Below are 22,243 nucleotides of genomic sequence, written 5' to 3'. Positions count from 1 at the left end.
TAAGCTGAAATTGAAGGGTTACTGTACCCAGGGTTTTTAAGCGCCTGTTATTTATATCAAATAGCTCTACCGCTACTTCTGGAGAAAAATTCACTACGTTTCCACCGAGTGCCGAGTATAAATTGTTGTTTAGTAAGCTTCGTCCTGCACCACTGTCGAAAAGGGCTTCGAATGTTACTTCCCCTGCTTTTAGTGATATTCTTGGGGGTCCGACTTTATTTTGCACACTTCTTACGTATTGGCGGGGCTTAGGATCGTTTCCACCGTTTGGCCCGACATGTCTATCGGTGGTTACTCGTTTAACTGTCCGGTTGCGGTGTTACTTGTTGGAGGGTTGTTTGCAGTAGGTGGTGGGTATTGCGGCGTTTGTTGCTGCTGCGGTCTTGGGGGCTGATTATAATAGTCCCTCGGCGGTGGATTGTTTGGAGGTTGCTGCCCTGCTGATGGGTGGTTTCCGGGAGCGCGACAGGAATTGCGGTTGTGGCCCCCTACGTCCGCATATTTCGCACACTAGTCTCATCTGGTATTGCCTCGCTGCATAGTTATTGGTGTCATGTCCGTACATGTTGTGGTATGTACAGAATTTATCGGACGTGTCGTATTGCCCATTTCTCGGCTCCCTTCGCTCAGGTTTCCTCGTTTCGGCGTTTTTGGCGAGTTCCGATCTAATTAATTCCCTCATGAGGTCGGAGATGTCCTTTGCTTCGTCTCCTTTCCTTGCTAGGGGTCCTGTTGCGTCTCCTGTGCCTGGGTTTTCTCTTGAATTTATGAGTTCCAGAGCTGAATCGTGTCGTTCTGCTGTCTCGATCATCTGGTCGAATGAGGGGAAATCCTTGCAGAATAGTCGATCGTGAAGTTGGGGGCTAGTCCGTTCATGAATTTATCCCTGCTCAACTGTTCAATTACTTCGTGGCTTACGTTCGGGTAGCCTCCTCTTGCAAGTTTCTGGATTCGGTGTGCGAAGTTCCTGATTGATTCTCCAGGTTCCCTTTTGCAGCTGTTGAACGAGGTTCGGTATTTGTGTTCCATGTTTTTTCCCATGAATCTTTCTTTGAGCGCTCGCTTGAGGGTTTCATAGCAGGTTGCTTCGACTGGGTGATCGAGTTGGTACTGTTCCAAGAAGTCTCCTGCTGGACCCACTAGTTTTGATCGGAGATATTTAATTTTTTGGGTTCTTCGAAATCGCCAATGTCCAAGGTATTTTCGAAATGCCTTAGCCAGGAGTTGAAGTCGGCGTTGTTTCCTGGTGTGGAGAATACGCTAATTTGTGTCAGCAGCCGGGTTGCTTGTATATCTAGTTCGCTGATTGTTGATTGGTGGTGTCCGTAGTGAGGTTGTGGTTGGTGCGTGTTTGAGGTCATGTAGCTTGGTTGAGAGGCTATTGTTGATGCCGTCGTTCGGTAGTTCTGCAAGGTAGGGGCGATGGTACTGCTCATCGGATTTTGCCACAAGGTGGGGTTCGGTGTAGACGTATACTGGGGAGGGTTGGATGCTCGGGTTGTGTTGTTTCCTACTAGGGTGGCTACGAAATTTGCGGCTTCGTCAGTTGACCAGTTATTTCTGGTTAAAGCTCGGAATACCGCTACCAAGTCGTCTTCGGGATTGCTTGAGTTAGTACTGGCTTGAGGGCGCGGGTTATAGTTCATTGTGTTTGTGGTGTTCTGTCTTGTTGTCGTTGATAATTGAGGGGTGAATGATACTCTCTTTGGAACCGGAGGTGGGAGGTTTTCTGCGTTTCTCGGTGTTTCCCTATGTGTTGCTACTGTAGAAGATCGTAACTCTCTTTCTGCTAGTCTGCTTGTTGTTTTGCTTCTTGCCCCGGTTTCTTGGTCCTGGGTTGTTAAAAAGGGTTTCCCTCTACTAGTTACACGGATCGGGTGTGGTGTGAGGACGGAGTGCGGTATGTCTGCCTTAAAACTGGTTAGTTCCAGGTTAGGGTTTTGTCGGGAAGCCAGTGTGGTCGATTCCGTCTGACCTGCGGTTACTAGTGAAGGGTTTGGGTAGAGAGCTTCTGGTATCGGAGTTAGGTATGTTCTGAGGTTCAAAAATCGGAAAAGTTCCTTTGGTGTATAAAAATGCTCGCCGTACTGCTGTATCACTGCTCGGTATGATTTTCTGATTTGTTCGTAAGACAGTTCAGGTTGGCAATTAAGTTCCCTCAAAAATAGTAGTTCGTGTAAGATCTCTTCTTCTGGTACGTCTTCAAGTTGTAAATCGGCGTATTGTTTGTTAAAGCTTGGGGTGCCTGTTGTGTCTGTTTTTAGTGTTGTAAGGTTCTCGTTGAAGAAAAGTTGTGTGGCTTCGTTTTCTATTCCCTGCTGACCACGATCTTCTGCGATAAGTGCTTGAGCTTGTCTTAGAATTTCTAAAGGAAGTGTTCCGTATTGGTCGCTCTCTAGGTGCGTTGTTTCTTCTTCCCTAATTCTATCCCACTGAGCGACAAGGTTGTGTTCTTCTACTTCGTTGTCAGTTAGTAGGTTGATATTGCTAGGGGATTCGTTATCTGGGGCGATTTGTGGCTGTATCTGAGAATAGACTATTTCGTTTGTAGGGCCCTGATTTTTTCTGGCTACTTTATTTTTGGTTGTGAATCCTGTAACTATTTTCCCAGCGCTTCGAAATACTTTTGGTAAATTATCCATTTACTTTTTTAGGCAATAAGTTCTAATTTCCTTTAGTAGTGGCGCTTATTGGTAAAAAATTAATAGATATTTGGCAATGTGGGAAAAAATTAAAGGTGGCGCTATCTGAGGTACCGGAAAGGTATAGGAAAATTTAAGTCTCTAACGGGGTTCGGGGGTTCGAATTTCACTGTCACCAATGTGAAGCTTGACTCTCCGAGTGAGAGTAGGCTTCCAAAATAAGACGAGATAGAGAGGGGAATTTTAGGTAGACTTACAGTGTGTGCATAGTGACAACTAGCGGCGGTAGAGTAGAACGCGGCGGGTCGGGGCACAAAACAGTTTATTCACACAAACACTTACACTTACAAAATTAAAAGAACTTGTCGAGTCGAGCACTAGAAAAAGACTGAATTCGTCAGGGTTTTGGGGAAACATTTTATACGGGAAAACAAGGCCAGTTTAATTTAACATACGGGGAAAGGTAGAGAATATTTTAGCGTAAATTTAACACTAAAGTGTAAAAAAAAGGTACCGGGTAAGGGTTTTCGGGTTAGGGTTCTCCGTGGGAACCAAGGTCGCACATCGGAGGTGTGAAATCGGCGGTGGTAAAAAGGTTCGCGGCTGGACGTTCCTTACATATGTATATTCAACACATTCGATCCAGAAACAATCCTATGATACCGTAAACTCTTTACTACCTAAATGAATAAACAACTTAATTTGTTAGCACGCGCAACTAAAATCTGGTGATCTGTACCAAGAGTAGAAACTCCCATAGTTCATGTGAAAGAAATAAATGAATAATATGCTTTCAGTATTTGATGTCCAATTATTTTGTTAACACGGCTTAAACTCTGTGCGTTTTCCCTGAACGAAACCTGTTAGGTAGGTGGTGTTCTGCCGTGTTAGGCCATCTTGTGAAGGACTCAGAAACCAAGCCCCTAGCGCATTTGACATTCTACCGGTAGATGGCGTATCCAGAATGTCACAATAGCAGACGGAAAACAACAATGTGACCGTGAGCCGAGAAGCAAACGCTGTTTTCATCTTTGCTGGTTTGCTACGATGACCGTTATTTGGAATCAAAGCAATGTAAGATTTTTTGTTTTTGGTTTGTTTGAAGGTTTCCTCATTTTGCGTGACATGGACACCCTTATTTTCGACCAAGATAAAAAAAATTGGAAAATTTGTCGGCTTCTTCATTTTTCGAGACATGGATACCGTGATTTTGGATCAAGGTAATGTAAGACTTATTTGAAAATATGTGGGTTTCATAATTTGTCGTCGCATGATCAAAGAAACTACATGCTGTTAATGTATTGAATAACATAGGCATGTATTACGTAGCCCGGTTAGCTCAGTTGGTAGAGCGCGGGACTTTTAATCCTGAGGTCGAGGGTTCAATTCCCTCATCGGGCGTAATTAGAAGAGTTTTCTTTCCAGCGAGTTCTCATTGCCGGTGTTTTCGTTAAGTTTGTATGATATTGAAATCATCCGCTAACGCATTAGGGCTCAATACCTCAACGTGGTGGAAATAATCAGACGAGGTGACCGAGTGGTTAAGGTGATGGACTGCTAATCCACTGTGCATGGCACGAGTGGGTTCGAATCCCATCTTCGTCGGGAAACTTAAACTAGAGGTCAATTTCGATGCCAAAGATGTTTGTCATAGTCAAGTGTACATCCTTGAGAAAACATTGATTGCTGCATTCAATTAAGAAAGCCTCATTTGTTATAAGTGATTCTATGGTGTTTGATCATTTGTTAGCAGTGGTTCTATGGTGTAATGGTTAGCACTTCAGAATCTGACAATCTGAGTTCAAATCTCGGTAGAACCTTTATTATCGTACCGTGGTATTTCTTGTTTTACATGCAGCATTTAGAAACCAACCAGCTCTTACAGAGATTGACTGTTAGTGGAAAAATTTAGTTAGTTTACTTAATACTGCCCCGAGTGAGGTTCGAACTCACGACCTCGAGATTATGAGACTCGCGCGCTGCCTACTGCGCTATCGAGGCATGTATGTATATTCAACACATTCGATCGAGAAACAATCCTATGATACCGTAAACTCTTTACTACCTAAATGAATAAACAACTTAATTTGTTAGCACGCGCAACTAAAATCTGGTGATCTGTACCAAGAGTTGAAACTCCCATAGTTCATGTGAAAGAAATAAATGAATAATATGCTTTCAGTATTTGATGTCCAATTATTTTGTTAACACGGCTTAAACTCTGTGCGTTTTCCCTGAACGAAACCTGTTAGGTAGGTGGTGTTCTGCCGTGTTAGGCCATCTTGTAAAGGACTCAGAAACCAAGCCACTAGCGCACTTGACCTTCAGCGTGTTAGGTCGACGTGATAACCACTACACTATGGGAACTGAATTATACGAATTGATTGAAACCAAGTTTCAATTAAGACCACATGGAATTGAACGCCCAACGTGGGGCTCGAACCCACGACCCTGAGGTTAAGAGTCTCATGCTCTACCGACTGAGCTAGCCAGGCACAATCTAATGGTTAACGCAAACAGAAACGATCCCAACAATCCATTGAGTATTTCTTCTGTCAAAGGAACGGTGGAGTCCTAAAGAAAAATAACAACTTAAATAAATTTTTTTTTGTGTGTGATTCATACGTTTGATTTCCAGCAAGACATGAAACAGCTGCCTCCACATATGGAAAGGAGGTGGGTTAGACCATGTCAAGTGCGCTAAGGAGTGCAAAGTAGCATAACTAATAAAGATAACCATAATCTGTTTAACTGTAGAGTTATCATGGTTGTACACCACTAATGACTAGGCAACGATGTATACGGAAAAGATACAGATGATTCTTAACCTATCATAAGGAGTCTCTAAGGATAAAAAAGAATATGTAAAAACTCGTATGCTACACCCCTGGGTGGGAACGAACCACCAGCCTTCTTTTTTTTTTTTTTTATTCTCTTTTATTATCTTTTGTTATCAGCTAATTGGGGCATTAAAACAAACGAAGCAAAAAAAAAAAAAAAAAATTTTGGTTACCGGATGCAGATGTTAGCAAAAGGGATGTAGACGAAAATGTGGCAATGTTGGGGACTCTAATAATAAACAAAACAAAAACAAACAAATGCAATGTGTTTTGAGGTGGGATAATAACGTAAAATAAAACAAAACAAAAGAAAGTGGGGGAAAGTGTGGTAATAAAAAATATTAAAAAAAAAAAAAAAAGGCCTTTGGTGGTGGGAAAAGGAAATACAAAATAAACAAAAATAAACAAAATATACTAAAATTTATGGTAAAGATTAGGTAGGACATAGGGATCTAGGTTGACGAAGGGCTTTCCATAGGCTCTCTACTTCTTCTTGACGTGGGATGCGAAGGTGACTTCTTTCCTTCCAGGTGATGAAGAGGTAAGCAGCCAGAAGAGTGAAAGAAAACTGGAGATTTCCTATTGGTCCAAAATAGCCACGTATCAAATCTTCCTTTGACGAACTGCAGCCCATCTGACGCATAGTTCCTTCCAACCAGCTCCAAACGATGAGGCGTTCAGGACACTGGTACATCAGATGCTCATCGGTTTCGGGGTCTTCATTGCAGAATGGGCATGTTGCATCCTTGGTGGGGTCCAACCGATGGCATCTGGTCCTGGTAGGGAGAAGTTGCTGGTTGAACAGGAACATGGTCTCTCTGATGTTAGTTGGAAGGGCTGCAGTCTCCTTCCAGATACGTGGCCAATCCAGATTAGGCCTCAGGATCTCCAGCTTTCCCATTGTCGTTTCCTCCAGGATCCAATGGTTGTAGGTTTTTCGATGAACCATTGGATTCCCCTGCACCAGAATGGAAGATGCGAAAAGTTGCTTGATTTGATGCAGGGGTTCCTGAAGGTAATAGGGTCTCTTCATGACTGCTACAGGTGTGGTGTTGTCCTTGTAGAGTGGCAATAAGGTTCGGAGAGGAAAGGACATCCAATAACGAAGTAGAGAGCTTTCTGGACTGCTGGGCCCTGTCAGGACTTTGTACAAGGGGCAGAGGAAAAGGGAACGGTAAAAGAGGTGTGTGTTGACCATTCCCAGTCCCCCCTCTTTGACAGTACGGAAAATTACGGTTTTTTTCGGCCTTTCTACTTTCCCCATCCATAGAAATTTCATGACAGCCTTCGAAATCTGGTCAGCCATTTTTTTATTACAAGGTAATACCTGTGCAAAGTACACAGTTCCGGAGAGAACCTTCGACTTAAGGAACATTACCCTCTGGTAAATATTAAACCGTCGACTGGCATTCTCTCGCAGAATACCATTTAAAGAGCTAAATAAATCATTCCAAACCCTACTAGCTGTCTCTACTATGGAATGGGAAAATTTAATTCCTAACAGGGACAATTTTGGCGCTGACACAAGCCACTCAAGAGGCCAAATTGATCTAGAGCTCCAAGTCCCGAGTCCCTGGGCTTTTGTTTTCTCCTTATTCATCCTTGCCTTTGTCCACTGACAGAACATATCAAGGATTTGTCCTGCCCTGGTAAAATCTTCGTCACAAGAAACGAAAATGGTGACGTCATCAACAAAGGCTCTGACAGTGAGTTTTTCATTAAACAATGATATACCCTTGAGAACTCGAGATAAACGCACAAGCAAAGGCTCAATGTATAGAACAAAGAGATGGACAGATAGGGGGCATCCCTGGCGAATCGACTGAATATCACTAATCACCCCAGCCACCTCCGATCCGTTGAGGATTGACATTCCTGTTACAGAATACATAGTCTGTAACCAACGGACGAAAGTGGTGGGGTAACTCACTAACATCCAGAATCCTCCAGAGGACTTCCCTGTTAACCAGGTCGTAGGCCTTTTCAAAGTCAACTCCAACAATGGCAGCGCCCATACCCCGAATCGAAAAGTTGGAAGAGTCATGACATCCCCGGTCATCAACGAATTGAATGACATCTCTATAAAGACTTAAGTTATCAAAAATCAATCTACCAGGTACCCCACCTTTTTGATGAGGCCCTATGGTAGATGACAGTGTCTGCCTCAATCGTCTCGCTAAGACAGATGCCATGACTTTGTAGTCACAATTCAAAAGAGAAATTGGCCGAAAATTATAAATTCCACAAAAGTCCTGAAGACTTGGGAATTAGCCTGATCGCCGCTTGGCCCTGCGAAGACGCCAGAGATTCCCTTTCTAGGATATGATTAAACATATCCAAGAAATGGGGGGCAATCACGTCCCAAAATTCTACGTAAAACTCGTAAGGAATGCCATCGGTGCCAGGAGACTTGTTTGACTTCATTGCTATTAGAGCAGCTCTAATCTCAAGAAGCGAAATCGGTGCCGTTAGGTTTGGGGTTGGCTTAAAGCAATCTCTTACTCCCTAAGGAACTCAGTTTCTGCCAGTGTGTCAGGAGGAGGTTGATTTTTAAAAATTTTTGTAAAATGTGAAACAATCTCTGCTGAAATGTCCTCTTTGGTCGATAAGCAAGTGCCATTAGAGGCAATAATTTTATCAATGCGACACTTACGGTAGTTAATTCTGGCTCTATTTACATGAAAAATACTTGCTTCTTCTACCTCTGGGCCCTCGAAGCAGCGGGAACGAATCCCATACCCTTTAAGTGTGCTCTCCTCCCAAGACTTCGAGAATTTCCTCAACTGGTGAAAGGCAACCCAATCAAAGGTGTCTGCTTCGGCCAACTCCTGAATGCAAGACTGATAGAAAACTTAGTTTCTCTTATCAGTCTTGCTCTTTGCCTAGAATAATCTACCGAAATGCGCTTGATACCTGGTTTCAGGACACTCTCCCACCAATTTGCTACATTGCTTTCCCTAAGAGGATGATTAGCAGATTCCTGAATAAATTAGTTACATATTTCTGATAACCTTCTTCTGACAATATCAAAGTATTTAGTTTCCACAACCCGGCAGAGGATCTGCTACGATTCAGGAGATCGAGATTGCAAGTAAGTGTTGTTTGAACTGACTGATGGTCACTAATCGATAAAGACTGCAAAGAAATATTTAAAAATTTATCTGCAAAAGATCGACTAGCATAAATCCTATCAAGCCTAGAAGAACCCGAATGGTAATGGAAAGTGTGACCTGGTTCACTATGATTTAGCTTTTTCCAGATGTCTACCAGATCGAGACCAGTAACCATCTCCTTTAAAGCATAGCTAACGACACTACTGGGGATAGGGAGAGACTGGGTATTTGCCCTATCTTGGATGTCGTCAACGCAGTAAAATCGCCCATCAACACGAAGGGCAGTCGAGTGGTAACTGAGTAGGCAGGAACGGTTTGTCGAAGAAAAGTGTTTCTCTGGTTCTTAGCCTGTTTACCTGACGGGGCATAAATATTAATAAACGTAAAACATTTTACGTCGATAGAGATAAGCCTTCCATCAGGTTCAAGAAGCAATCGAGAATATTCCAGACCATGCTTAATGAGAATGGCTGTTCCGTTTTTGTTGGGACCGACATTTGCTAGCAAGTGGTAACAGCTTTCAATAATTGGACAAGAATGAAAGGCTACCTCTTGAAGTCCAACGATATCTAGATTACCGTCCCTGCAGAAATTTAAAAGAATTTGACGTCGCTCGACTGACCTAATACCTCCAATGTTGATAGAAGCGATTTTTAGTCTTGAAGTCATTTGTTAGGTTTTTATGAGTCGGTGAATGCCTGAGGAAGGTTTAGAATTCTGGGCCGTCAAAGTAGGTTTGAAGCGTTTGTTTCGTGGTACCGTGGGAATTCTCAGGGGGTCCTTTGTTTTGTCAGGTCCCATGGTCTCAATTTCCCCCATGTCGGGTTCCATCGATTCCATTATAATTGTCATTGGTTCTTGGTCTTGTGTCTCTGTGTCAGGGGCTGTCATTTGGGATTTCATAATTGGTTTCGAAGGGTTGTCTTCAGAAGGTACAGTCAAGGAACTGGTAAGAGTGCTACATTCCATGGTTTCAGTTTCCAAATTTTGAGTCCCTCCTGAGGGTGAATCTTGCAATTCACCCTCCAAAGGTACCTTGGAAACCAAGGAATGTTTAGCTAAGGGAATTACTACGGGATTCTGTTTAATGGTCTCTGTCTTTTTAGTCATTTTGGGAACAGGTTTTTGGACAATGGTGGGTTCCTGGTTTCGTTTTAATGTCGGGCAGTTGTAGCTAAAGTGGGTCTCATCGTCACAAAGTCTGCAAGTAGGCTTTTGTCCGTCATACTTTACCATGGCACGATAACTGCCAATTGTAATGTATGACGGAATGTTTTTCGTCACCGTCATTCGTACGATCATCCAAGTGGCAAGGACAGGGTATAAAACTTCATCCTCTGCCACCCGATAGCGTTCCCACCGAGCTTCAATTACATTCCCAAAGTTCTTTAGACGTGTCTGAACTACTCCCAAGTCTAGATTCTGTGGAATCCCTGCAATTCGAACAAATTTCTCTTGGATATTGCTATCCCTTATGACTACGCCAACTTCTTTCCCCTCCAATTCGGTCCTGACGATACCACTGTGTTGGGACAAAAAACATTGAGGTGTATGCCTCTGATGTAAACGTAATTCTAGCGACCTGGTTTCTCGTATCTAGCACAGCAACTAGGCCTAAGAGATCCTGTGGCTCAACCTTCAAACTACGCACGAAACCATGAACTGTACGCATACTCAATCTCGGGAATTGAACCCCAAAATCAATATCTACACTATTGAGCCACTTGGCAGCCATTGTCCCCTAGACAATGTAAACAAACTGCCAAAAGGGGGAGGGGAAGGTCCCCACACACGTAAACAAACACACAAATCAAACAATTTGGGGCCTGGCTGAATACTCCCATCAGAAAAGGAAATGTCTTCCCCAGTGGTTTGAAACCGAACACAGCTCGGTTGCATCCATCTCTTCTTCCACATCGTTATCCATCTGATCTATCATGGATGGAATAGATGGTACTCCAGGTGCAATTGTATCGAGTGGCACATCGTCCCCCCCGAAAGGGTGGGAAAAGAATTGGTTTCCACACCCGGTATCGAAACTAAAACCTCTCGAGTCGGAGATCCGAGTTCATCCAAACGAGCTACACCGGTTTCTATTTCCTCGGCTTCCTCGACGAGGGAATGGGAAGAGGCAGTACGACTCCTTTTTTTATTGTTTTTGTTGGTCGCGGAATTCCCTCGTCTCTTTCATTTTCTTTTCCTTACCGAATAAGACGCCACAGACGAATCCACACAGCTAGTGTCTTCAGCGTCAGAATCGGTGTCAGAAAGAGACTCAGCTTCATCGGGTTTCGAAATTGGATCCTCCGGAGCTTTATCAAAAACGACTACAGTCGACATCGTTGACCTCTGGGCTAACTCGGGAAATGAATCAGCGTCAACAGTTGGAGCAATTGGCATTTTCCCGCCACCAGTCGGCCCTGTCTCCTGGGGCTTCCTAACAATTTTAACTGTCCCACGATTTGTTAGTACACTATCATAGCTACGTGTTCCCATTGAGCCTTTTAAAATGGTGCTGGGGGTGGTTAAACTACGGGGTTTGCTTGGGGCAATTAGCTAAGACATGGGTGGGAGAATCACACATGCGGCATGTGTGCATTTGTCCTGCATAAGACACCATTAGTGGATCCTTGTAGCTTCCAAAGGTGATAAAAGATGGGATGCCCTTGTGGATCTCCATATCCACATTGACAACTCCAGTCTTTATCCCGTTCCACCTTGGAAGCGACCTATCCTGATACGTGTCCCAAAACACCCGAGAAATCACTCCAAACTCGCGCAATCTCTTGTTTAGCAGGCTAAGGTCATCATCGAATTTGAAATGTTGAATTCTAACGCGTACGAGGTTAACTGACCTATCTCTAACTCGAATTCGGACCTCCTTGCCACTAATGACTACAGATTCTTTTGCACTAAATTTATTCAAGAATTCAATATGGTCTTTGACGGTCTTGAACCCAATTCGGAAAACGCAAAAGGCTCGCCCTGGTAGACGAGAAACAGCATCAAAGATGCTGTCAGATTCATTACTATCATGCTCGAAACATTCGTAGAATTCATGCCTGGTCACTTCAGTATTACCAAAAGAGATTTCGGCAGTACGTGGCCAGACGTCTGGGGATTCCGTTCCCATTTTACCCACAACAAAGGGGCAAAGAGGCGGGAAAAATGCAAAAAGAAAAAAAAGAGGCCAATACCAAAATGGCGCCTTAACAAACAAACAAGGGAAACAAACGAATTACAAGATACAATACAACCAGAAGAGAGAGAGAAAAAAAAAAGGAACAAAACAGTTTATTTTTTTGACTCACCGCAAAATGTCACTCTTGGGAGATCAGTTAGACACGTCTGTTAACAGCCGAACGCGCTAGCCAATTGCGCCACAAAGGCATCTGAATTAATTGGGGGAAACGGAAACTTTGTGCTTCTTTACGACTGAGAGAAACGTAATGTGTTCATTCTCCCACCCTTTTGGTAATCCCAGAAACAACAATTGGGCACCATTTATCTAGTTTATGCTGCTACTGTCAGTGACAGGATACAAATGTTTAGTAAATAAAACCGGAAACAGACGGCTTCTTCCAGACGTCAGATGGCGCTGATGTTTTTAAATATTTTTTCCCTTCGGTACCACCATCAAGTTTACCAGGAGTAGAAATGGAAGTACTCTTCTCACGGAAGAAATTGAGCTACACTCGTTCTGCTCCAGAGATGGCGTCGCGGCTGGTAAGTTCCAAACTAACAAATATTTTAGGTTTTGATCGAATCAAATAATTTACATTTTATTCGTATCACTGAGACGAATCCAATGCTCATTTGGGAAATATTCGTTTACAATTCATCGTTGGAGAAATTTAGGGTAAAAGTTTGTATCACGTGATCTACCTTATGGACACGTGTGATAAAGAGGAAGGGCTAGTTCGGAAACGTTTACTTTCATTACCTTAACCCTTGAATCTTTGCTTTCTTTCTCTCATTCCCTCTCTTCAGAAATTCCAATTAACCAGCCGCAAACGCCATCTCTGGAGCTTAACACGCGTAGCTCAACTGATTCTGCAGCCGTTACTACTCCCGATATACATCATGGTCTAACCCACCTCCTTTCCATATGTGGAGGCAGCTGTTTCATGTCTTGCTGGAAATCAAACGTATGAATCACACACAAAAAAAAATTTATTTTATTTAAGTTGTTATTTTTCTTTAGGACTCCACCGTTCCTTTGACAGAAGAAATACTCAATGGATTGTTGGGATCGTTTCTGTTTGCGTTAACCATTAACATGTGCCTGGCTAGCTCAGTCGGTAGAGCATGAGACTCTTAATCTCAGGGTCGTGGGTTCGAGCCCCACGTTGGGCGTTCAATTCCATGTGGTCTTAATCGAAACTTGGTTTCAATCAATGCGTATTATTCAGTTCCCATAGTGTAGTGGTTATCACGTCAGCCTAACACGCTGAAGGTCCTCAGTTCGATCCTTGGTGGGAACAAGACATCCTTTGCATACAGTTCTGATGTGGTTATTTATATTGTTAACTTAGATTCGGTTGTAAAACCCTTTTTATAAAAAGGATCCTATTGTAAAATTCGTGTTCTCATAGTGTAGCGGTTATCACGTCGGCCTCACACGCTGAAGGTCCTCAGTTCGATCCTGGGTGAGAACAGTCGGTTTTTGAAGTTTATCAATTTCACTGCAATCTGCGTGTCTGAGTAGTAACCAAAGGGCACGCCAAGTGGGGAGTCGGGTGAATTTTCCATATGGTCCCGCACAAGGCTTATAACTAGCTGATTACCACCAGAAGGCTCCCGAAAATGAAGTACACATGTTGTTTTTAGAGTAGTTTTGTTGTTTTGACGATTCAAAATTCCTTTAATTTGCTATTTTACGCGTCCCAAGTTTACTCATCATCAATGAAAGGAGTGCAAAGTAGCATAACTAATAAAGATAACCATAATCTGTTTAACTGTAGAGTTATCATGGTTGTACACCACTGATGACTAGGCAACGATGTATACGGAAAAGATACAGATGATTCTTAACCTATCATAAGGAGTCTCTAAGGATAAAAAAGAATATGTAAAAACTCCTATGCTACGCCCCTGGGTGGGATCGAACCACCAGCCTTCCGGTTTTTTTTAATATTTAAACGATTTATTGTCACAAGTAAGATTTAAATTGTTTTACAGATACGTTGGGGCATTTGTGGCATTTGTGACATAAGTTGCATGTTGTGGCAAAGGAGGAAAATTACAGCGAACTAATTACATTTCGGGGCGGAATTGAAGGAGGACAAATGATTTTGGTGGAGATGAAGATTAACAATATGACATCTGGAGGGATGGGGGGGTTCCAAGAGATAATAATTATGATGGGAGAAACTTGTTGTATGAAGGAAAGAAGGTATCTGTGGAGAAAGTTTTGTAGGAATATTTAGGGTTTAGAAGGTGACGTCTGTGGAGAGTTTTTGAATGAAGGAGGCGTGACCAGAGAGACTGTATTTCGTTTATGGCTGGGGTGAAGTTTTGGCTGCGGCCAGTCCAGACGGTGATTATGTAGGATTGGATGAGGGCCAGTAAGTATTCTCTTTTATTGGGCCCATTTCCAACGTCTCCATTGATTGCTGATTTCAATGGTTTTAGACATCCGAGTTTTGTCAATTGAATACGGAGCCATAAACTGATGTCAACTTTCTCTTTACAAAGTAACATTAGATGGTCGTCAGTTTCTTGGCCAGCATTGCATAGAGGGCATTGGTCGTTGTTTGAAAGATTGAGACTATTGAGACGCATTTGGGTGGGAAGCTGGTTATGGTTAAAATCCCAGATCACTTCGGCGTTTTTCCCTTTGATTTTGGCCACCCAACGCCAGATGGAAGCCCAGTCAAGGTCCGGTTTCGCAATCTCTGTTCTCCCTGGTTGCCCTATGTTAGCGATCAGGTGATTGTAGGTGGCGCGGTGATTCGATACAGTTGACGATGTGAAGATGCCAGCTTTAAGTAGATCGGTGATGGTTGAAAGTGAGGTAGTGAAGTATGGATGCGATGAATGTGTTGCATTAAACCTAGGCTGGGTGATTTGTGGAAGGAGGTTCTTGAGATGTGGCCCCAACCAATAAACAGTTGCAGTTCTCTCAATAGCCTCGGGGTGGATTAAAGATTTGAAAATTTGCCGAGTGAAAAGGGACAGGAAGAATGGAAAAAGTAAAGTGACACCAAGCCCACCTTGAAGCCGGGGGCGGATCAAAACATTTAGGGGTGGGTGCTCTCTTCGTTGTGCCCAAAGGAATTTGTTGCATTTTTGTTGGAGGAGAAGGGCTTGGGTTTTGTTGCAGGGAAGTACGTGGGCTATATGAACAAGTTGTGACAAAACATGTTGTTTAATGAAAAGGATGCGACCATAAAAAGTGAAATGACGGTGTGTGTTTTTGATGAGAATATTTTGGATGATGTTGAGCTGTCTTTGCCAATTGTCTTTAACTGTTTTTTTTGTTTCGGAAGAAAAAGTAATTCCGAGAACTTTTAATTCATCTACTTGAGTTATCCAATCATATGGCCATTTACTTTTAGAATATGACTGTTTTAAATTGCCTCTATGGGGAATCGAACTCTTAACCTCAGGAACCCCAGCCGACGCTGCTGCCCACTGTGTCACTACAGGTCGTTGAGTTTTATGTAGGGTCCAGATGCCTAGACCAAGTAATTTTGTCTTCCCCTTGTTAATACGTGCATTTGTCCAGGCACAAAATTCCAGAATAATCTCGCATGCACGACGTACATCTTTCATTGATGAGGCAAAAACTACAAGATCATCTACATATGCACGAACTTGGATGCGTTTTCCGTAGTGTTCAATTCCGTCAATACCCCTAGACAAGCAAACTAAAAGCGGTTCAATATAGAGGGCAAACAGATGGACTGACAGAGGGCACCCCTGTCGCACGGATTGTGCATTGTCCACAGTACCGACTATGTCATTACCGTTCAATGGGCATAGTTCAGTTATACTGTACAGTGTTTTTAACCAATCAACAAACAGGGGAGGGTAGCCCATGGCTGTCATCACTTCCCACAGTACGTCTCGGTTGACAAGGTCATATGCTTTCTCCAAATCGTACGCGATAATGGCGGCCGGTTTGAGGGAAGATACTTCTTTTGATTTACGGCCTGTATTATCAATGACATCTCGAATTAAACACAAGCTGTCAAAGATATAGCGGCCAGGTACACCACCTCTTTGATGTGAATCTAGAGAGTTTTGAAGAGAATTTCTCAGACGAAAAGCCAATACTGACGCGATTAACTTGTAATCGGTATTTAACAATGAAATTGGCCGGTAATCTGTGATTTTACTCGGTGCTGGGATTTTGGGGACTAATCTAATAGCTGCCCTTCCCTGCGACGGTTGGAGTTTTCTTTTGTCGAGGACACAAATCATCATCTCTAGAAAATGAACACCAATAACATCCCAGAATTTTAAATAAAACTCAAAAGGAATGCCATCTGTACCTGGGGCCTTGTTCTTTTTAGTTGCCCTAAGTGCGTTGTTAATTTCCTCTACTGTAAATGGAGACACTAGAGGATTGTCACTCTCCGGGATCGAACCTAGTACTCCTCGATTGAACGCTTGAGCGTTTAACGACTGAGCTACTACTGATAGACCCGGGTCGTTTTTAGTGGGTTTTGTGCGGTTAAGTGCACCTCTAATCCCTTCTATAAATTTTCCAGCTAAATGGGTATTAGGGGCGGGCTGGTTCTGAAAGATTCCACTGAAATGTTTAATTATTTCTAGGTTAATTTGCTCAGATTGGGTAATTTTACAGTTATCATTAGTTTTGAGTTGGGTGATCAGAGACTTCTGGAAATTACTCGTTGACTTGTTCATATGAAAGGTAGATGTCTCTTCTTCGGCTGTACTTTGAACGCGTGAACGTATTGCAAATCCCCTCAATGCTTCTCGCTCCCAGGCTAGAAACTCACGTTTCAACTCCATGTAGCGCGCATGATTGAGATTTGCATTGTTCACGGTTTCTTTTAGTTGATGTTGGAGTAATTTCCGTTTGACTCTCTGGTCACATATTCTCTTTTACAATAATTAATTGATAAACGCCTGAGGTCAGGTTTGAAAATGTTCTCCCACCAGTGGTCTACGTTTCCAATACGGGATGTATGTTGGGACATTTCTTCAATAAATACATGCACCAATTTTATATATTCTTCCTCCTCGAGGATTGATGTGTTAAGTTTCCATAAAACCCTTGACTTGTTTCTCACTACACGAGGAGGGGTGGTACTGTTTATATACCCTACGATTGGTCTGTGATCCCCGAGTGGTAACTCGTGCAAATGGATATCAGAAAATTTTACGTGGTGCTGACAATAAATTCGGTCTAATCTAGCCTGGCTAGTCGCACAAAAGTACGTCCAACAAGGTTCATTTTTCCGAATATCTCTCCAGACATCTGTTAATGAAAGGCCTTTTTACTAAATCTCGGAGGGGTTCTAGTAGTGCTAGTCTAATTTTAGGTGGTGTTGTCTTGCTACTTTTCCGGTCATCGATCTCGTCAACGGCATTAAAATCTCCCAATATAATTGCTGGTGCCTTATATTGGGCAACATAAGCCGGAATAGTTTCCCGGAGGAAAGAATCCCTATAAGTTTTATTTTGGTCACCAGATGGGGCGTAAATACACACAAAAGCAAAACCCTTTACTTCCATGGCTATCAACCTCCCCTCCGGTTCAAACAAAATGTTGTTGACGCTCAGGCCGTGTCGTACTAGGATGGCTGTCCCTATATTTTCTAGGGCCGAGGTTTGTGTGCATCTGGTAATGGTTAGTAAATACGGTGTTATAGTGGAGAAACTACTTCTTGCAAACATATAATATCAAGTTTTTGATGTAAAAAGAAATTGAGCATTATTTGAAGTTTGTCAGGTGACGATATTCTGTTGATATTGTATGTCGCGATGTTAATCATGATTAAAATTTAAAATTGGGTTTTGGGGATTGGGTCTTGTTATCGTTGCCTTTTTCCTTCTAACGACCTCCATTGCTTTGAGGGTTTTATCTGCTATAGAAGTCGATTGAGTGCTGAGGGGGACGCCCAAAGATTCCTGAGTCTCGCTCACATGACTAGCCTTCTGGCTGTCAAGTGACCGTTGGCCTGGCTGAAGACTCCTCATCAGAAAAGGAAAAGTCTTCCTCAGGGTTTGAAACCGAACACAACTCGGTTGCATCCATCTTTTCATCCACATCGTTATCCATCTGATCTATCATGGATGGAACAGATAGACGGTACTCTAGGTGCAACTGTATCGGCTGGCACATCGTCCCCCCCGAAAAGGGTGGGAAAAGAATTGGTGTCCACACCCGGTATCGAACCTGAAACCTCTAGGAGTCGGAGACCCGAGTTCAACCAAACGAGCTACATCAGATTCAATTTTCTCAGCTTCCTCGACGGGGGAATGGGAAGAGGCAGTACGACTCCTTTTTTTGATTGTTTTTGTTGGTCGCGGAATTCCCTCGTCTCTTTCATTTTCTTTTTCCTTACCGAATAAGACGCCACAGACGAATCCACACAGCTAGTGTCTTCAGCGTCAGAATCGGTGTCAGAAAGAGACTCAGCTTCATCGGGTTTCGAAATTGGATCCTCAGGACCTTTATCAAAAACGACTACAGTTGACATCGTTGACCTCTGGGCTAACTCGGGAAATGAATCAGCGTCAACAGTTGGAGCAATTGGCATTTTCCCGCCACCAGTCGGACCTGTCTCCTGGGGCTTCCTAACAATTTTAACTGTCCCACGATTTGTTAGTACACTACTCATAGCTACGTGTTCCCATTGGGCCTTTTAAAATGGTGCTGGGGTGGTTAAACTACGGGGTTGCTTGGGGCAATTAGCTAAGACATGGGTGGGAGAATCACACATGCGGCATGTGTGCATTTGTCCTGCATAAGACACCATTAGTGGATCCTTGTAGCTTCCAAAGGTGATAAAAGATGGGATGCCCTTGTGGATCTCCATATCCACATTGACAACTCCAGTCTTTATCCCGTTCCACCTTGGAAGCGACCTATCCTGATACGTGTCCCAAAACACCCGAGAAATCACTCCAAACTCGCGCAATCTCTTGTTTAGCAGGCTAAGGTCATCATCGAATTTGAAATGTTGAATTCTAACGCGTACGAGGTTAACTGACCTATCTCTAACTCGAATTCGGACCTCCTTGCCACTAATGACTACAGATTCTTTTGCACTAAATTTATTCAAGAATTCAATATGGTCTTTGACGGTCTTGAACCCAATTCGGAAAACGCAAAAGGCTCGCCCTGGTAGACGAGAAACAGCATCAAAGATGCTGTCAGATTCATTACTATCATGCTCGAAACATTCGTAGAATTCATGCCTGGTCACTTCAGTATTACCAAAAGAGATTTCGGCAGTACGTGGCCAGACGTCTGGGGATTCCGTTCCCATTTTACCCACAACAAAGGGGCAAAGCGGCGGGAAAAATGCAAAAAGAAAAAAAAAGGCCAATACCAAAATGGCGCCTTAACAAACAAACAAGGGAAACAAACGAATTACAAGATACAATACAAACCAGAAGAGAGAGAGAAAAAAACAAAACAAAACAGTTTCTTTGGACTCACCGCAAGATGTCACTCTTGGGAGATCAGATAGACACGTCTGTTAATAGCCGAACGCGCTAGCCAATTGCGCCACAAAGGCATCTGAATTATTGGGGCAGACGAAAGGTTTTTTTTCTTCTTCTTCTTCTTCTTCTTCTTCTTCTTCTTCTTCTTCTTCTTCTTCTTCTTCTTCTTCTTACTTCCTCTTCTTCTTCTGAATTTGATTTCCTTTAATTATTTTGTTAACACGCTTAAACTCTGTGCGTTTTCCCTGAACGAAACCTGTTAGGTAGGTGGTGTTCTGCCGTGTTAGGCCATCTTGTGAAGGACTCAGAAACCAAGCCACTAGCGCACTTGACATTCTACCGGTAGATGGCGTATCCAGAATGTCACAATAGCAGACGGAAAACAACAATGTGACCGTGAGCCGAGAAGCAAACGCTGTTTTCATCTTTGCTGGTTTGCTACGATGACCGTTATTTGGAATCAAAGCAATGTAAGATTTTTGTTTTTTGGTTTGTTTGAAGGTTTCCTCATTTTGCATGACATGGACACCCTTATTTTCGACCAAGATAAAAAAATTGGAAAATTTGTCGGCTTCTTCATTTTTCGAGACATGGATACCGTGATTTTGGATCAAGGTAATGTAAGACTTATTTGAAAATATGTGGGTTTCATAATTTGTCGTCGCATGATCAAAGAAACTACGTGGTGTTAATGTATTGAATAACATAGGCATGTATTACGTAGCCCGGTTAGCTCAGTTGGTAGAGCGCGGGACTTTTAATCCTGAGGTCGAGGGTTCAATTCCCTCATCGGGCGTAATTTGAAGAGTTTTCTTTCCAGCGAGTTCTCATTACCGGTGTTTTCGTTAAGTTTTTATGATATTGAAATCATCCGCTAACGCATTAGGGCTCAATACCTCAACGTGGTGGAAGTAATCAGACGAGGTGACCGAGTGGTTAAGGTGATGAACTGCTAATCCATTGTGCATTGCACGCGTGGGTTCGAATCCCATCTTCGTCGGGAAACTTAAACGAGAGGTCAATTTCGATGCCAAAGATGTTTTTCATAGTCAAGTGTACATCCTTGAGAAAACATTGATTGCTGCATTCAATTAAGAAAGCCTCATTTGTTATAAGTGATTCTATGGTGTTTGATCATTTGTTAGCAGTGGTTCTATGGTGTAATGGTTAGCACTTCAGACTCTGACTCTGACAATCTGAGTTCAAATCTCGGTAGAACCTTTATTATCGTACCGTGGTATTTCTTTTTTACATGCAGCATTTAGAAACCAACCAGCTCTTACAGAGATTGACTGTTAGTGGAAAAATTTAGTTAGTTTACTTAATACTGCCCCGAGTGAGGTTCGAACTCACAACCTCGAGATTATGAGACTCGCGCGCTGCCTACTGCGCTACCGAGGTCATGTATGTATATTCAACACATTCGATCCAGAAACAATCCTATGATACCGTAAACTCTTTACTACCTAAATGAATAAACAACTTAATTTGTTAGCACGCGCAACTAAAATCTGGTGATCTGTACCAAGAGTAGAAACTCCCATAGTTCATGTGAAAGAAATAAATGAATAATATGCTTTCAGTATTTGATGTCCAATTATTTTGTTAACACGGCTTAAACTCTGTGCGTTTTCCCTGAACGAAACCTGTTAGGTAGGTGGTGTTCTGCCGTGTTAGGCCATCTTGTGAAGGACTCAGAAACCAAGCCACTAGCGCACTTGACATTCTACCGGTAGATGGCGTATCCAGAATGTCACAATAGCAGACGGAAAACAACAATGTGACCGTGAGCCGAGAAGCAAACGCTGTTTTCATCTTTGCTGGTTTGCTACGATGACCGTTATTTGGAATCAAAGCAATGTAAGATTTTTTGTTTTTGGTTTGTTTGAAGGTTTCCTCATTTTGCGTGACATGGACCCCCCTTATTTTCGACCAAGATAAAAAAATTGGAAAATTTGTCGGCTTCTTCATTTTTCGAGACATGGATACCGTGATTTTGGATCAAGGTAATGTAAGACTTATTTGAAAATATGTGGGTTTCATAATTTGTCGTCGCATGATCAAAGAAACTACGTGGTGTTAATGTATTGAATAACATAGGCATGTATTACGTAGCCCGGTTAGCTCAGTTGGTAGAGCGCGGGACTTTTAATCCTGAGGTCGAGGGTTCAATTCCCTCATCGGGCGTAATTTGAAGAGTTTTCTTTCCAGCGAGTTCTCATTACCGGTGTTTTCTTTAAGTTTGTATGATATTGAAATCATCCGCTAACGCATTAGGGCTCAATACCTCAACGTGGTGGAAGTAATCAGACGAGGTGACCGAGTGGTTAAGGTGATGGACTGCTAATCCATTGTGCATGGCACGCGTGGGTTCGAATCCCATCTTCGTCGGGAAACTTAAATTAGAGGTCAATTTCGATGCCAAAGATGTTTGTCATAGTCAAGTGTACATCCTTGAGAAAACATTGATTGCTGCATTCAATTAAGAAAGCCTCATTTGTTATAAGTGATTCTATGGTGTTTGATCATTTGTTAGCAGTGGTTCTATGGTGTAATGGTTAGCACTTCAGACTCTGACTCTGACAATCTGAGTTCAAATCTCGGTAGAACCTTTATTATCGTACCGTGGTATTTCTTGTTTTACATGCAGCATTTAGAAACCAACCAGCTCTTACAGAGCTGGTTGACTGTTAGTGGAAAAATTTAGTTACTTTACTTAACACTGCCCCGAGTGAGGTTCGAACTCACGACCTCGAGATTATGAGACTCGCGCGCTGCCTACTGCGCTATCGAGGCATGTATGTATATTCAACACATTCGATCCAGAAACAATCCTATGATACCGTAAAACCTTTCTACTACCTAAATGAATAAACAACTTAATTTGTTAGCACGCGCAACTAAAATCTGGTGATCTGTACCAAGAGTAGAAACTCCCATAGTTCATGTGAAAGAAATAAATGAATAATATGCTTTCAGTATTTGATGTCCAATTATTTTG

General features: G+C 42.6%; 1 protein-coding gene, 9 non-coding genes and 1 pseudogene across 10 annotated transcripts; 7 read left to right on the top strand and 4 right to left on the bottom strand.

The window, feature by feature from the left end:
* The first annotated feature begins 3,970 nt into the window (after positions 1-3,970).
* Positions 3,971-4,043, top strand: Trnak-uuu. The gene has a single exon. It is a non-coding gene; the product is annotated as a tRNA-Lys (tRNA).
* Positions 4,044-4,570: 527 nt separating this feature from the next.
* On the bottom strand, positions 4,571-4,643 carry Trnam-cau. Its single transcript has one exon. It is a non-coding gene; the product is annotated as a tRNA-Met (tRNA).
* A 5,871-nt stretch (positions 4,644-10,514) lies between these two features.
* On the bottom strand, positions 10,515-11,749 carry LOC116936795 (annotated as a pseudogene).
* A 1,129-nt stretch (positions 11,750-12,878) lies between these two features.
* On the top strand, positions 12,879-12,951 carry Trnak-cuu. The gene has a single exon. It is a non-coding gene; the product is annotated as a tRNA-Lys (tRNA).
* A 229-nt stretch (positions 12,952-13,180) lies between these two features.
* On the top strand, positions 13,181-13,253 carry Trnav-cac. Its single transcript has one exon. It is a non-coding gene; the product is annotated as a tRNA-Val (tRNA).
* Positions 13,254-13,953: 700 nt separating this feature from the next.
* Positions 13,954-19,064, bottom strand: LOC123466656. Its single transcript, XM_045166876.1, has 6 exons — positions 18,933-19,064; positions 18,740-18,826; positions 16,095-16,218; positions 15,624-15,752; positions 15,409-15,467; positions 13,954-14,727 (listed from the first exon to the last, which is right to left on the bottom strand). The coding sequence occupies exons 1-6, from the start codon at positions 19,062-19,064 to the stop codon at positions 13,954-13,956; spliced, it is 1,305 nt and encodes a 434-aa protein (XP_045022811.1).
* Positions 19,065-19,965: 901 nt separating this feature from the next.
* On the top strand, positions 19,966-20,038 carry Trnak-uuu. The gene has a single exon. It is a non-coding gene; the product is annotated as a tRNA-Lys (tRNA).
* Positions 20,039-20,391: 353 nt separating this feature from the next.
* Positions 20,392-20,463, top strand: Trnaq-cug. Its single transcript has one exon. It is a non-coding gene; the product is annotated as a tRNA-Gln (tRNA).
* Positions 20,464-21,356: 893 nt separating this feature from the next.
* Trnak-uuu lies at positions 21,357-21,429 on the top strand. The gene has a single exon. It is a non-coding gene; the product is annotated as a tRNA-Lys (tRNA).
* Positions 21,430-21,782: 353 nt separating this feature from the next.
* On the top strand, positions 21,783-21,854 carry Trnaq-cug. The gene has a single exon. It is a non-coding gene; the product is annotated as a tRNA-Gln (tRNA).
* Positions 21,855-21,965: 111 nt separating this feature from the next.
* Positions 21,966-22,038, bottom strand: Trnam-cau. The gene has a single exon. It is a non-coding gene; the product is annotated as a tRNA-Met (tRNA).
* Between the last annotated feature and the right edge of the window lie 205 nt (positions 22,039-22,243).

This window comes from Daphnia magna, unplaced genomic scaffold (genome assembly GCF_020631705.1).
Source record: "Daphnia magna isolate NIES unplaced genomic scaffold, ASM2063170v1.1 Dm_contigs112, whole genome shotgun sequence".
Classification (NCBI taxonomy): Eukaryota; Metazoa; Arthropoda; class Branchiopoda; order Diplostraca; family Daphniidae; genus Daphnia; species Daphnia magna.
The sequence above is the reverse complement of the archived record's forward strand: the minus strand, read 5'-3'. Positions and strand labels throughout refer to the sequence as shown.

Coding starts and splice junctions, on each gene's coding strand:
- LOC123466656 (XM_045166876.1), bottom strand. CDS start 19,064: ATGGGAACGGAATCCCCAGACGTCTGGCCACGTACTGCCGAAATCTCT. Junction 18,827..18,932: donor CTGACAGCATCTTTGATGCT/GTTTCTCGTCTA, acceptor AAGAATCTGTAG/TCATTAGTGGCAAGGAGGTC. Junction 16,219..18,739: donor TCAACATTTCAAATTCGATG/ATGACCTTAGCC, acceptor CAGTCGTTAAAC/GCTCAAGCGTTCAATCGAGG.